General features: G+C 43.8%; 1 protein-coding gene across 2 annotated transcripts in view; it reads right to left on the bottom strand.

The window, feature by feature from the left end:
- Positions 1-3188: 3188 nt before the first annotated feature.
- Positions 3189-14372, bottom strand: part of LOC138677002 (adhesion G protein-coupled receptor E3-like) — a 107610-nt gene continuing 96426 nt past the window's right edge. For both annotated transcript variants that reach the window (XM_069766774.1, XM_069766775.1), the window contains 3 exons: positions 11563-11731; positions 11370-11468; positions 3189-4531 (listed from right to left, as the gene is read on the bottom strand). In XM_069766774.1, coding sequence (XP_069622875.1) covers positions 4472-4531; positions 11370-11468; positions 11563-11731 — 328 coding nt within the window. In that variant the 3' untranslated portion in view covers positions 3189-4471. The remainder of the gene's footprint in view (positions 4532-11369; positions 11469-11562; positions 11732-14372) is intronic.

Below are 14372 nucleotides of genomic sequence, written 5' to 3'. Positions count from 1 at the left end.
TATATATATGGGGGAGTCACCTAGTAAATAGGATCAAAAGCTCCCTCTGGAGACCTGGAGTGTGAATGTGTTGCATGTTTGTGGAACCTGGTTACAGTTATCCCTTCTTGCCTTCAAGCGTAACATCACTCTCCCCGTGAGGAAAGCAATGCTACTGTGACGACCAGGACCCTGGGGCACCACAGATGACTCAACCAGAAAATTAAAAACAGCCGGAAGGCTGAGACTCTTGTGCTGTACAGTGTGGCACCCAAACAATCTGTACTTACTATGCTTTTTGTAAATCTACCTACTGCCGTGCCTGTCTAAGCCGGCCGCATATTACCTCTTAACACTCCGGGAACTGGGACAAACCTATTTACAAAAGGTGCAGTATTATACTGATGCGGACACAGGTATACACATTTATTGTCATGATCCCAATGGCAGGGGATCACAAAAGGACAAGCACACAAAAAACAGAACAAGCTCTAGGGTGATGGAAACTGAGCTGACTGCGATCCTGAACCTAATTCACAACACTAGCAGTAGCCGGGGAACGTGCCTACGATGATTCTAGACGTCTCGCGCCAGCCGAAGGACTAGCTTCCCCTATTAGAAGAAACAAAGACCTCTCTTGCCTCCAGAGAAACACCCCACAGAAATAGCAGCCCCCCACATGTAATGACGGTGAAATGAGAGGAAAGAACATACGTAGTAATGAAAACAGATTCAGCAAAATGAGGCCCGCTAAAACTAGATAGCAGAGGATACAAAAGTGAACTGCGCGGTCAGCGAAAAACCCTACAAAAAACCATCCTGAAATTACCTGAACTCATGTGCCAACTCATGGAACATGAGGAGTAATATCAGCCCACTAGAGCAACCAGCAACAAGGAATCACATAACTGCAAGCTGGACTAAAACAAAAATAAAGCAAAACGTGGAACAGGAAAATCAAAAACTTAGCTTGTCCTGAAGATTACTGAAGCGGAAAGCAGAGGTAACAAGACACACTGATTACATTGCTCGCCGGCGAGGAAATGACAAGAAAGCCAGGTTAAATAGGAAACTCCCATATCCTGATAGAACAGGTGGACACCAGAGACCACAGAGAACACAAGTCACCCAGTACCATCTGTAACCACCAGAGGGAGCCCAAAAACAGAATCCACAACAATTTATATCACCTTGGTGAGCCGACACACATCTCACATATTTAGTGGCAGATCTGGCACTCATCTGTTTTTGCAGATTGCCACATGGAGCTGCATATGGAGCTAGTATGGTGTGATATGTGTGGACTGGCTTGACTTTTCCAGCAGTTGTACATAATCCTTGTAAAAAGTTGCCATTATAGGTGTTTATTTTTTATGTTTTGGCCAATATTTTTGTAAATAGACCAATTAACGAAAGCCATAAATTTTGCAAACAAACTGGATTGGAAAGAGTTGAAGTTTAATGGGTTGCCCAGGATTGGGGTTAAAGTTCGCAGTCACTACGTGACTGCAGACTTGTAAATCCTCATAGTGTGCACACTGTCAGGATCCTCTAGCACCGAGAGCAGGCAGGTGCATGACCGCAAGTATGCAATTTACATACATGCCATCATATACCATGTGCGGCCGTGCGCAATGCAAGTGAATTAAGCGAAGCCAGACACGTCTAGTCGGAATGTCGATGGAAGTATACAAATTGAAAACTTGCGGTTGCACACTGTGAGGATTCACAAGTCTGCAGTCACATAGAATGACTGAACACTTGTAGACCCAAGCCTGTGTAAGAAGATGTGATTCATCAATGTTCTATGGCACACACGACCAAATGTTGAGTGAACCAAGTATGGTGGAACTAAAAGACGGAGGAAGCATTTCTGGAGGGATGAATTTGAAGGAAACACCAGGTCAGGTGTTACCTGTGGCGCAGTTATCAAATATAAAAGGCTGAGGTGGTAAGGCACGAAGGCAGTTGGCTCCAGTAAGCAAGACCGAGATGGCATGTGAGCAGCTGAAAGCAGAGGCTGAGCGACCGAAGGCTGGCGGGAGACAAAGGCAGGCGAGACATCGTTGGTCAAGCACTGAAGCCCAGACTGAGTTGGTCGAGACCCAAAGTTCAGTCTTCACCAACCAAGACCCGATATCCAGATGCCGCAGGTCGAACATCAAAGATCGGAAGCTGATCATTGTACGAAGACGCACGTCTGCTGTGGTGACAAGGAAACCCAAGTGAACTGGGCCATTAGTACCAGTGTAGATGTACGGTACTAGGTGTAGGCCAGGGCCACACTCCTGAAGGGACCGAGGGTGGCCAGTGTGACGAGCACAAACAGGGTACTAAGTGACCCGCTTATACCTGCCCAGCGCCTGCACTTAGTCGAACGCTGCTGGGAGAAAATGAACTTTATTCTTCCTGGCAGCGTTCGTGTTTCAGTTACGGGTCGGTGCCCGTGGGTTCAGTCATCGCACTATATAGAGCGGCAGCTGGCACTGGCTCTGCATTGGGGTCGGCTGTCAGTCAAGGCCCGGGGAGCGGATACAGCGGATGTTCTGTATTCTTAAAGCAGTGACTGGACCCACGCCGTCATCACCCCTTTACTGAAACTCAAACGCTGCCAGGGAGAATAAAGTTAATTCTCATTCTGCAGCGTTCGGGTAAGTGCGGGCACTATTCACCTGCAGATTAACCCCATATCTGCAGATGGGAATAACTGCTTCTAATGTTAGACATCTTCTTTCTCCATGTCTACAGAATGGACTGGCACTTCTCCACAATAGCGGCAGATGTTTGTCCCAGGGATTCAAGCCAAATTCTGTTCTGAGCAATCTATAAGAAAATCTGGAGTTAAATGATACTACTCTTTCTGCCACCACTAGAGGGAGCTCATCATACATGAATGCACTATTGAGTGCAACAGTAGTGTGTAATGTAAATCTCTAAGTGGTGAGCGCCCTCTAGTGGCATATTGTAAGTTGTCTAGCTGTAAGAATACAAAGCGGAAATTTTGACATGGAGCCTAGTGGTTACATGTTACACTGCTAATTAAACAAAATAGTAATGAGCCTGTTTGTCTATGGAAAGAGTGCCTATATTACTTCTATGAGGGCATTGTAACCTTTTCATAAAATGTATAATTTATTTATTAGAACATTTCACAAGTTTAAGTAAAAACATAGCGGTTGGCACACAAAGAATTTCGCTCCCACACTGAGGATAGCCCATCCGGTTTTATTTTCTTGCCACAAGGTAAAATAATTCACACCACAGAACCACATAAAATCCCATCTGCCTCCTCCGATAGAAATGTTTTCCCATATACAGCGTTTTTTTCATTGGAGGAGGCGGGTTGTCTTGTTTGGTCTCATGATCCTCCATCAACTGTCGGGAAATCTCTGCAGTCTGCGAGGGCAGCTCTTCAAAAAGGAGGAGATCGGCACGGTACGTGTAATACCAATATATTACTGCCACAAAATAATGCCCCTTCACTTGTTAAAATATAGTTACATAAGAAAACCCTTATTAAAGAGGATCTGGCACCAGGTTAAAAATGTCAAGGTCTTGCTCTTATTTTATTTCCGCTGTTCTCCTGAGTATTCTGGTTTTTATTTTTTTTTTAAATCCGCCATAAAGTTCTAGAGATATGAGGCCATTTTATTTGGTGCTAATTTTTATTGTCTTCACTAAGGGGCGTGGCTCAGTGAATTCTTTGGGGGCGTGTCCTTAGAGGTCTCTGCATTATTACCCCGTGAGCCACGCCCCCTTAGTAAAGACCATAAAACTTAGCATTAAATAAAAAGGTCTTTATTTGTGGAACCGTATGGAGGATTTAAAAATACCCCGAAAATGGAATATTCGGGGGAACAGTGGGAATAAAATAAGAGCGAAAAGTGACCACTTCTGATGTGGTATCAGGCCCCCTTTAAGCAGACATCTCAGCTTGCTCCTGATGAACCTGATTAAACAGTTCAGGACACAGACAGTCTGGATGGAGTGGGAGCCCACCATCCTCTTCCCAATCTTGCTTTCGGACCTTATTTCAGTTTTTAAAGTAAATCCATTCTCATTCTTGATTCAGATGCAGAGTACCAGAGGATCCTCCGGAGACCCAGGCTGTGCCACCATAAAGGGTCCCAAATGTAGCAGAAGATAATGCCATTTGGGGGTGACTTTGAAGCCAATCACTTGTCATTAGGTTCTATTTTTTTCATGGGATGAGTCACAAATAACTCAATATACCTTGTTGATGATAGGTCCTTTATGTACAGTGGTAGTAATGACGATGACAGTACAAGTAAAAGCTGGTATAGATGGTGGGTGGGCACTCAAAATCATGGCCTCTGGTTGTCCTAATCCAACTGCTTGGCTATCATCTTCATCATGGCGCCAGCAGGGAGGAGGTGCCCTGAGGTCTTCATATTGTTTATATGGACTTTATGCCCTTGGTGGTGTAATACATTTTGGTAAAGGGACGGGAACATGAAGAGTCCATTAATTCTCAATAGCTCATCTCCATGTTGCGCACGTCGTCTTCTTTTGATGCCGCAAAGACTTGACTCTGTGAAAGGATCACAATGCATTACTTGGTGATCTGAGCTACTAAAATAAGGAGATTTATAATAATGTAAAATGTATTATAGTCTGGGGGCGTCTCTCCAAAATATTACTAGACTATACAGGACAGCTGACCCTACAGATAGATACCATTAGTTGTCAGCTTCTGACATCTCTATTAATAAATGGTTTTATTCCACATGAAATAATAATGTTTTAACATCTTTTCTTAGAAATCCGCCTTGAGTGTTCCTCTGTTATTCCTCCTGGAAATGGCTGAATGCATTCACAGCTGATATTATTCACAATTGTCAATAGTGTATAACCTACTCAGTCTGACGCCTTCACCACTGATCGCACCATATCAGTTTAGGGAGGCACCCCACTGATGAGAGCAATAGTAGCACTCCATTTTCAATTAATTAATTAATTCATTCATTCATACATTACCAGTCGTAATCGCAAAACAACAAGTTACCACAGTGTTATAAGAAATGAGACGTCAATAATGTTACTTAAAGGAAATCTGTCAGCAGGTATTTGCTATGTAATGTGAGGGCAGCATGAGGTAAGAGCTGAGACGCAGATTTCAGAGATGTGTCACTTATTAGGCTGTGTGCTGTTGTTTCAATGCAATGAATGTTTTATTACCAGGAGATTATCACTGCCTGGACTACAGCTCATGTGAGCCCTGGTCTGACCACGCCCCCTCTTCTGAGTTCCGCTTCATCTAAAAACTCTGATTGTATCATAACTGCTGCAGTTAGTAAACTAAGTGACAAATTGCTAGAATCAGGGTCTCTGGCTGTACGTTATGTTGTGCTCAGAGGAGGAAGCAAAAACCTGGTGACAGATTCCCATTAATGTTAGTGGTCCATGACTTTGCATACCGTTAAAAGAGCAATCACAGAAATACTCACCCTCCCTGGGTGCTGTGCTGCCTCTGCAGCCAATCACCTGACTCTGCATTTTGTGCCTTATATCAGTGATTGGCTGCAACAGTCATGTGCACTGTTGATGTGATGTCACCGCTGCAACCTATCAACAATGACCGACACAGCGGTGGAGAGGCAGTGCATCATCTGAAGAGGGTGAGTATTTTTATGATAGTTATTTTAAAATCTATTCAATTTTCCGAGGCAGAAAAACTTTATAAAGGACAACACATTTACGTATATTTATTTTGGGATCCCAGGGTATCACTCACAATGGCTGTCATCCAGCTTTTTTGAGATTCTTGAGATTCTTGAATATCTCAGTGACCATACTGGCACATAATAACAATGCTTTAAACGTCTTCCAAAACTTTTATAAAGCTGTATGTCAAAGACTGAAGCAACTTCCAGCACTTTCCGGTACAATAACATTACGGGATGTTGCAGGCTCAGGAGCTGTGCCAGTATCATCTGCAGCAATTAAGTCCTCATATAAAGCGGCATGTAAAAGTTTGGGTACCCCTGGTCAAAATTACTGCTATTGCAAGCAGTAAAGAAAGTTAAAGATGAAATGATCTCCAGAAGGGATAAAGTTAAAGGGAACCTGTCACTCCGAAAATCGCGGGTGAGGTAATCCCACCGGCATCAGGGGCTTATCTGCAGCATTCTATAATGCTGTAGATAAGCCCCCGATGTTACCTGAAAAAGGAGAAAAAGACGTTAGATTATACTCACCCAGGGGCGGTCCCGCTGCTGGTCTGGTCAGATGGGCGTCTCCGGTCCGCTGCGGCGCCTCCTATCTTCTTTCCATGACGTCCTCTTCTGATCTTCGGCCACGGCTCCGGCGCAGGCGTACTTTGCTCTGCCCTGTTGAGGGCAGACAAAGTACTGCAGTGCGCAGGCGCCGAGCCTCTGACCTTTCCGGCGCCTGCGCACTGCTGTACTATCCTCTGCCCTCAACAGGGCAGAGCAAAGTACGCCTGCGCCGGAGCCGTGGCTGAAGATCAGAAGAGGACGTCATGGAAAGAAGATGGGAGGCGCCGCAGCGGACCGGAGACGCCCATCTGACCAGACCAGCAGCGGGACCGCCCCTGGGTGAGTATAATATAACGTCTTTTTCTCCTTTTTCAGGTAACATCGGGGGCTTATCTACAGCATTATAGAATGCTGCAGATAAGCCCCTGATGCCGGTGGGATTACCTCACCCCCGATTTTCGGGGTGACAGGTTCCCTTTAAAGATGATACATTTCCTTTGTATTTTGGCCTCCCAAAAAATATTGTTATTTTTTACATTTTAAAAATTACAAAAAGGAAAATGGGCTGATGCAAAAGTTTAGGCACCCTTGGAGATTTGTGTGCTCAGACACCTTTGACCAAGGTTATAGACCTTAATTAGCCCGTTATGGGTATGGCTTTTTTTCCTATCATCATTAGGAAAGGCCAGGTGATGCAAATTTATAAAAACACAGCCTCCTTTAACCTTGTGCCAAAAATCAGCAGCTGCCTAGCACTCCAAAACTAAAAATGGTGGAGGCCCACAAAGCAAGAGAATGCTATAAGAAGATAGCAAAGGGTTTTCAAGTTGCCCTTTCCTCAGTCCGAAATGTAATTAAGAAATGGCAGGTAACATTAACAGTGGAGGTCAATATAAAGTCGGGAAGACCAAGCAAAATTTCATTGAGAGATGCTTCTAGGAATACTAGAGAGGCAAACTAGGACCCCCGCTTGACTGCAAAAGATCATCAGAAAGATTTAACAGACTCTGGAGTTGCGATAGATTGTTCTGTTCTAATGTTTAGAGTTACCGGCATAAATATGGCCTTCACGGAAGAGCCAACAGAAGAAAACCTCTCCTACATCCTCATCATAAAATTCAGAGTTAGAAGTATGCAAAAGAACATCTAAGCAAGTCTGATGCATTTTAGAAACAAGTCCTGTAGACCGATGAGGTTAAAATAGAACACTTTGGCCACAATCATCAAAGGTACAGTACATGTGGAGAAAAAAGGGCACAGAAGTTCAGGAAAAGAACATCTCACCAAGCATAAACCCCTCTACCTCCCAAGGTGGCCTGCAAGTTAATGGCCAGGCAAAATTTTACAATTCTGACCAGTGTCACTTTATGAGGTAATAACTCTGAAACGCTTCAACGGATCCCGCTGATTCACAGGCTATTTTTCATGAAATATGGTACTTCATGATAGCGGTAAAATTTCTTCAATATAACTTGCATTTATTTGTGAAAAAAATGGAAATTTGGTGAAAATTTGAAAAATTTGGCAATTTTCAAACTTTGAATTCCTATGCCCTTAAATCAGAGAGACGCTTTACACAAAATAGTTAATAAATAACATTTCCCACATGTCTACTTTACATCAGCACAATTTTTTAAACTAAAATTTGTTTTTGTTAGAAAGTTATAAGGGTTAAAATTGACCAGCGATTTCTCCTTTTACCAAAATTTACAAAACCTTTTTTTTTATTTTAGGGACCACCTAACATTTTAAGTGACTTTGAGGTCTATAAGATAGGAAATACCCAAAAGTGACACCATTCTAAAAACGGCTTCTTTCCAGGTGTTCAAAACCACATTCAAAAAGTTTATTAACCATTCAGATGCTTCACAGGAATTTTTGCAATGTGGAAAAAAATGTACAAATTTTTTTTTTCACAAACAATTTACTTTAGACACATTTTTTTTTTAACTTTCCCAAGGGTAACAGGAAAAAATGGACCCCAAAATTGGTTGGGGTATTTCTTATGAGCGTGCCGATACCCTATATGTGGGGAAGTCCACTGTTTGGGCCCATGGCAGAGCTCGGAAGGGAAGGAGCGCCATTTGACTTTTTGAACCCAAAATTGTCTGGAATAGAGGCGGATGCCATGTTGCGTTTGGAGAGCCCCTGATGTGCTTAAACAGCAGAAACTGACCACAAGTAGCCTCATTTTGGAAACTGGACCACTCAATCAATTTATTTAGCTGTATGGTGAGTCCTTAAGCCTTCAGGGGCTTCACAGAATTTTATAAGATTGAGCCATGAAAATAAATAAAATCACATTTTCTCACAAAAATGTTGTTTTTGCCCCAAATTTTTTATTTTTGCAAAGGTAACAAGAGAAAATCGACCATACAACTTGTTGTGCAATTTCTCCTGATTACTTAGATAGCCACTATATGTGGTGTAATACTATTGTTTGGGTATAACGCATGGCTTGAAAGGGAAGGCGCACCGTTTGATCTTTTGTACGCAAAACTGTCTTGAATCGAGAGCAGACACTATGTCACGTTTGGAGATCCGATGTACCTAAACAGTGGCAACGCCCCACAAGTAACCTCATTTTGGAAATTAGACCCTCAGGGATTTTATCTAGATGTGTGGTGAGCACCTTGAACCCCTAGGTGCTTCACAAAATTGTATAACATAGAGCCATGAAAATAAAAAAAAAAATCGAATTTTCCCACAAAAATGTTGTTTTACCCCCGAATTTTTTATTTCCAGAAACGTAACAGGAGAAAATAGACCATACAATTTGTTGTTCAATTTCTCCTGAATACTCAGACACCCCAGTTGTTGGGGAAAACTATTGTTTGGACACACGGCAGGGCTCAGAAGGACAGGAGCATTGTTTGAGTTTTTGAATGTGTTTGGAGAGGCCCTGATGTGTCTAAAGAGTGGAAACCCCCCAAAGTGACCCCATTTTGGAAACTAGACCCATCAAGAAATGTATTTAGACATGTGATGAGCACCATGAACCCACAAGTTCTTCATAGAATATTACCACATTGAACCGTAAAAATGATTTAAAAAAATTCCCAGAAAAATGTTGCTTTAGCCCCAAATGTTTTAATTTTCACTAGGGTAAAAAGAGAAAACGGACCCCAAATTTTGTTGAGCAATTTCTCCTGATTACGCTGATACCCCATTTGTTGTGGGAAACTACTGATTGGGTACACGGCAGGGCTTGGAAGGGAAGGAGTGACATTTTGATGACTTTGATGAAATGGTCTGTAGACTCCATGTCGCGTTTCGAGAGCCCCCGATGTGCCTAAACAGTGGAAACCTCCCACAAGTGACCCCATTTTTGAAAACTGATCCCTTTCAGGATTTGTCTAGAGGCATAACTATAGTAATGACAATAATGCTTTTGGTTTTACTGGTGTATGAATTTATAATAGGGTGGTATGTATAAGTTGTGCAGAGTGCATCAGATTATACAAGTGTCAACAGGATCAAGCCAAATTTTATTAATTTATGGATATAAGCAATCTTTAATGTAAAGGTCAGGTTTCTCAGGGCAGGTTTCACAATGGTAAATTGTGTCCTTTTGTATTCCCCTCTTGGAGCATACTCTGCACCTTCTTTGCTGTTTGGGGAACCTTACCAGGAAAATGTTGATCTGGTACGATACGGGCACCATCAGTTTCAGAAGTGCTGGGACCCTCACATTCCTGAGTTCCAAACACTAGAGCATTGAGGCGACCTCCTGAAACTGAAGGAAGGTATCCATATTGCTTAAAATCGTGTCCTTTTCATGGTCATACGGAAAAATTAGTGTGCTGTATAGTATATCAGTACTTCAGTATTGCTGAAGCGCCGTTTTTTTTTAATATGCCCATATGCAGTCCAATGCACAAATATGCCATAATTTCTACTGAATTTACACGGGTCCATGTGGCATGGGATTTTGGTTAAAAAATTGATGGGTATACAAATTTGCCTGGGACAACATGAGGGTTCACTCACTCAAATGAATCAGCGCTCATCTGCGATTTTTTTTTTCTCTGCTCGGATCGGGCTGAGAAAAAAAATTGCAGCATGCTGCGACTGTCTGTGAGAATCGGATTGGATTGGTGCAAGTGAATGGGTGGAAGAAAAAAAAAATGCACGGCACACGTGCCGTCCGAATTTTACACACACATCTCAAAGGAAACCTGACATTTCATCAGCCAAGTACCGAAAATTCATAGCCCGAACTGTCAGAATAGAGTAGATAGAATAGATAGATAGAGATATGTCAATGAGATATATAATCACTAATCAGTAATTTTTAATAGCCAGCTTAGGCCTCTTTCACACGTCCAGATAATTTCGGTACCGGAGAAATCGGTACCGGAATTATCCGTGTCCGTGTATCCGTGTGCTCACGTAGCACATCAGTGTGGCACACGTGCGGCAGCCGTGTGCCGCCCGTGTGCCGACTGAGGACCACACGGACCGTGCAGGAGTCAGTGCTACAGTTAAGCGCTGTCCCCTGCGTGTGGCGCATATTCCTCACTGTAATGAGCGGGACCATGTGACCGCTCACACAGGACCTGCTGCCGGCGCTGAGAGGAGACATCGCAGGAGTTGGGTGAGTATTACCCGGCAGGAGGGGGGGTGGGGGGGGCGAATAAAAAAAACATTGATTTTTCATTCCTTCTCTCCAGCCAACGCTGGGGATGAATATTGGCTTCAGCACCACACGCAGGCGGGACAGCGCTTACTGTAGCGGTGTCTATCCTGCGGGCGGTACGTGCACACAGAGGAGAGTGTACACTGTTCTCCGTGTGCACGTGTGCTGTCCGTATTGTGGTCCGTGCTGCCGGTAAAAAACGGACATGTCTACGTGTTTTGCACACGGACACACGGTGAATGTCTTATTTTTTCCTGAGACCCGGTGGTCCACACAAAAGCACGGAGACTTGTTCGATATTGATCTGAGAGTCAGATGAAACTCATCAATGAAAGTCTATGGGCCCGTGAAAAAAATCGACCAGTATTTGGATGTCATCTGTGTGGTGTCAATTTTCAGTTTGATAGGAGAAGCTGGGAAAACCTCCATTTTTTTCTCATCCCCAAAAAAAATGAGGAAACTGACCAGAAAAATGGTAAAAGGATAGGATATTAGATAATACTGAGACTTACTGATTTTATAGTCATGGGCACAGTACTACCAGTCGTCGTGTCCGATGTGGACTTCTTGGAATAAAGCCTCCTGAACACTCTGCTGTACTCTTCGCGTACCTATAAAGGAAAGGTAAGAAGAGCATCCAGTAACCTTCATTTAGAGACTGTGATCATATTGGGACAATGTAGGAAATAATGGGTGGTGAACCACCTGGCGGTTGAGCAGACAATGAACTATGAAGATGTAAACTCCTTGGAGACTGTTGCAGATGGTGAAGATGTAAGACGCAACAAGATACTCAGATCCGAACTGAAAGAGGCCAATGATCCATGTACAGCCGAGTATGAAGAGCTGGGAAAAGGCCTTGAATATCAGCAGGCTGCGGGGAGAGTAAGGGTCAAATTATGTAATTCCATATTTTCAGAATTTAATTCAGAGTTTATTATAGTGGCTGTCCATTATAGATAAGATATCACCTATTTAAACAATAGATAATAACTATAGGTCGTGGGAGTTTAACTGCTGAGACTGATCAGCAGAATGGGGAACATTTTTAGAATTGAGCAACACTGCACATGCTGAACCTGTGCTCCAGTCATTCCCTATGGGGATGCCAGAAAAAGCCAAGATTAGTGCTCAACAGGGGCATAATGATGGCGGTCACAAAGTGTGCGACTGGGCCTATACAGTCAGGTGGCCAACCCATGTCAGTGCTATTTTCAGCTGAATGTGCATCCTTGGACGTACATTCAGCTGAAATGTGTTGCGGTGCAGAGAGGCATTGGCTCCCTGCACCACAAAAGCCATACAGGCTGCCAGACAGTCAGATGCCGGCAGCTGTTGTCTGTGTACCAGTCACGAGTGGTGCATGACGTCACTGCCATGTGCTGCTCCATGCACCGAATGTGAAGCAAGATGAGGATGCTGTTTTCCGCAGTAGCAGAGACAGATGAGAAGAATGGTTTATTTATGAATTTTTTTTAATGTGTCGGAAAAGAGCACCAGGACTGAGGACATTATTACACGACTGGGGGCATTATTACATGATATGGGCTAGGATGGGGGACATTATTACAAGGAGGGGGATATTACTACAGGAAAGGGCAAGGATGGGGGACTGGAAGGCGCCAGGACAGGGTGGACATTATTACAGGATCAAGGACATTATTATAGAAAAGGGCCAAGATGGGGGACATTATTACAGGAAGTGAACAGGATAGGTGACATTATTAGAGAATGGGGGCCAGGATAGGCAACATTTTTACAGGAGGGGCCAAGATGGGAGCATTAATACAGGATAGGGGCCAGGATTGGTGACATTAACACAACATGGGGTTAGAAAAGGAGGCATTATTGCAGGATGGTTGCCAAGATGGGGTAGATTATTACAGCACTAGATGGAGGCCCGATGCTATCACATCGGAAGGCAGTAATATCACGATGGGGGCAGGCATGCGGCGCTGTTGTTGCCTACTGGCATCCTGTGATAATCTAATGACTTTTGCATCAAGGGACTCATGTGATTGATGCCTACGCTTATATGCATTGGTGTTGTCCCAGCGATGCTGTTGCTCTTCAAGAGTCTCATTTGCCGTTTGTTGTCTGCGACTTTGTGCCTTTGCTGCTTTCCTTTCATTGTCATTGGCATACTTTTTATGAGGAGCTATGTTGGCATTGATATTTGATTTTTAAGGGGTTTTCCCACGAACAAAAGTTCATTAAAAAAATTGTCTGTGTCTGACCGTGTACCAGCTCCTGGGCAGGAGAGGAAGCAAAAGACAATACTGACATTACAGCAGGAGATCGCAGAGGATACATTTTGTGAGGTAAAATATTTTTTAAAAACAGTGAAATCAGTGAAATATTTTACCTCACAAAATGAATCCACTGTGATCCCCTGCTGTAATGTCAGTATTATTTGTTGTTTCCTCCCCTGCCCAGGAGATGTGGTATGCTCCGTACACGGTCAGACACAGTCAATTTTTAAAATGAACTTTCGTTTGTGGGAAAACCCCTTTAATGTGACCGGCTTCCTCTGCCTGTAAACACGTCGCGCATCTGCCGCCGGGATCAGCTGAATGATTCACTGCACCTGCGCGGAATTCATGCAGGCGCAGTAAATCAGACCGCCGCCATCTTTGTGCAGAAAGCGGCAGTCACATTAAAACTGCACATGCGCTCCTCCTGTACAAAGATGACGGCAGTCAGTGAATCATTCGACTGATCCTGGCGGCCGCGGGTTCGCGACGGTGTTCCGCTGGTGGTACCGCACAAAAGGCTGCGTGAGTGTGTGTGTGTGAGTGTGTGTGTGAATGTGAGTGTGTGAGTGTGAGAGTGTGTGAGCGTGTGTGTGTGGTGCATACGGCATATAAAGAGTGTGTGTGTGTGCGTGTGTGTGGTGCGACGGTGTTTCACTGGTGGTACCGCGCAATAGGTTGGTACCAGCAGCAGTTTCCATATTGAGACACCCATCACTTGGGTGTCCTAATATGGCGGTTGGTGACCTTCCTCCGCTTGGAATTCTGGGATATGGTGACATCTGGACAGAACAGGAAATTAAAACATTACAAGGCAATTATATAAATAGACTAGATGGTGGCCCGATTCTAACGCATCGGGTATTCTAGAATATGTATGTAGTTTATTTATGAAGTTTTCAGAATAATGCAATTTATACACAGGATTCAGCCGGCCGTGACCAATGAGCGAAACGTGGTTAAAATTCCGTGCCAATTCGCAGGCGGACTGCGACTGTCGCTGATTGTTCGCGGCCGGGCTGACCAATCAGTGAAGCCAGGGCCGGCTCCAGGTTTTTGAGGGCCCCGGGCGAAAGAATCTCAGTGGGCCCCCTCTTTAACACATACCATGATTCATGATGCACAGATACAGCAGACAAATATAGCACAGTCAAGTAGCGTATAACACAGCCCACGTAGTATATAACACAGCCCACGTAGTATATAACACAGCCCATGTAGTATATAGCACAGCCACATAGTATATAACACAGCCCACATAGT

The sequence above is a fragment of the Ranitomeya imitator genome, chromosome 4 (assembly GCF_032444005.1).
Source record: "Ranitomeya imitator isolate aRanImi1 chromosome 4, aRanImi1.pri, whole genome shotgun sequence".
NCBI lineage: Eukaryota > Metazoa > Chordata > Amphibia > Anura > Dendrobatidae > Ranitomeya > Ranitomeya imitator.
The sequence above is the reverse complement of the archived record's forward strand: the minus strand, read 5'-3'. Positions and strand labels throughout refer to the sequence as shown.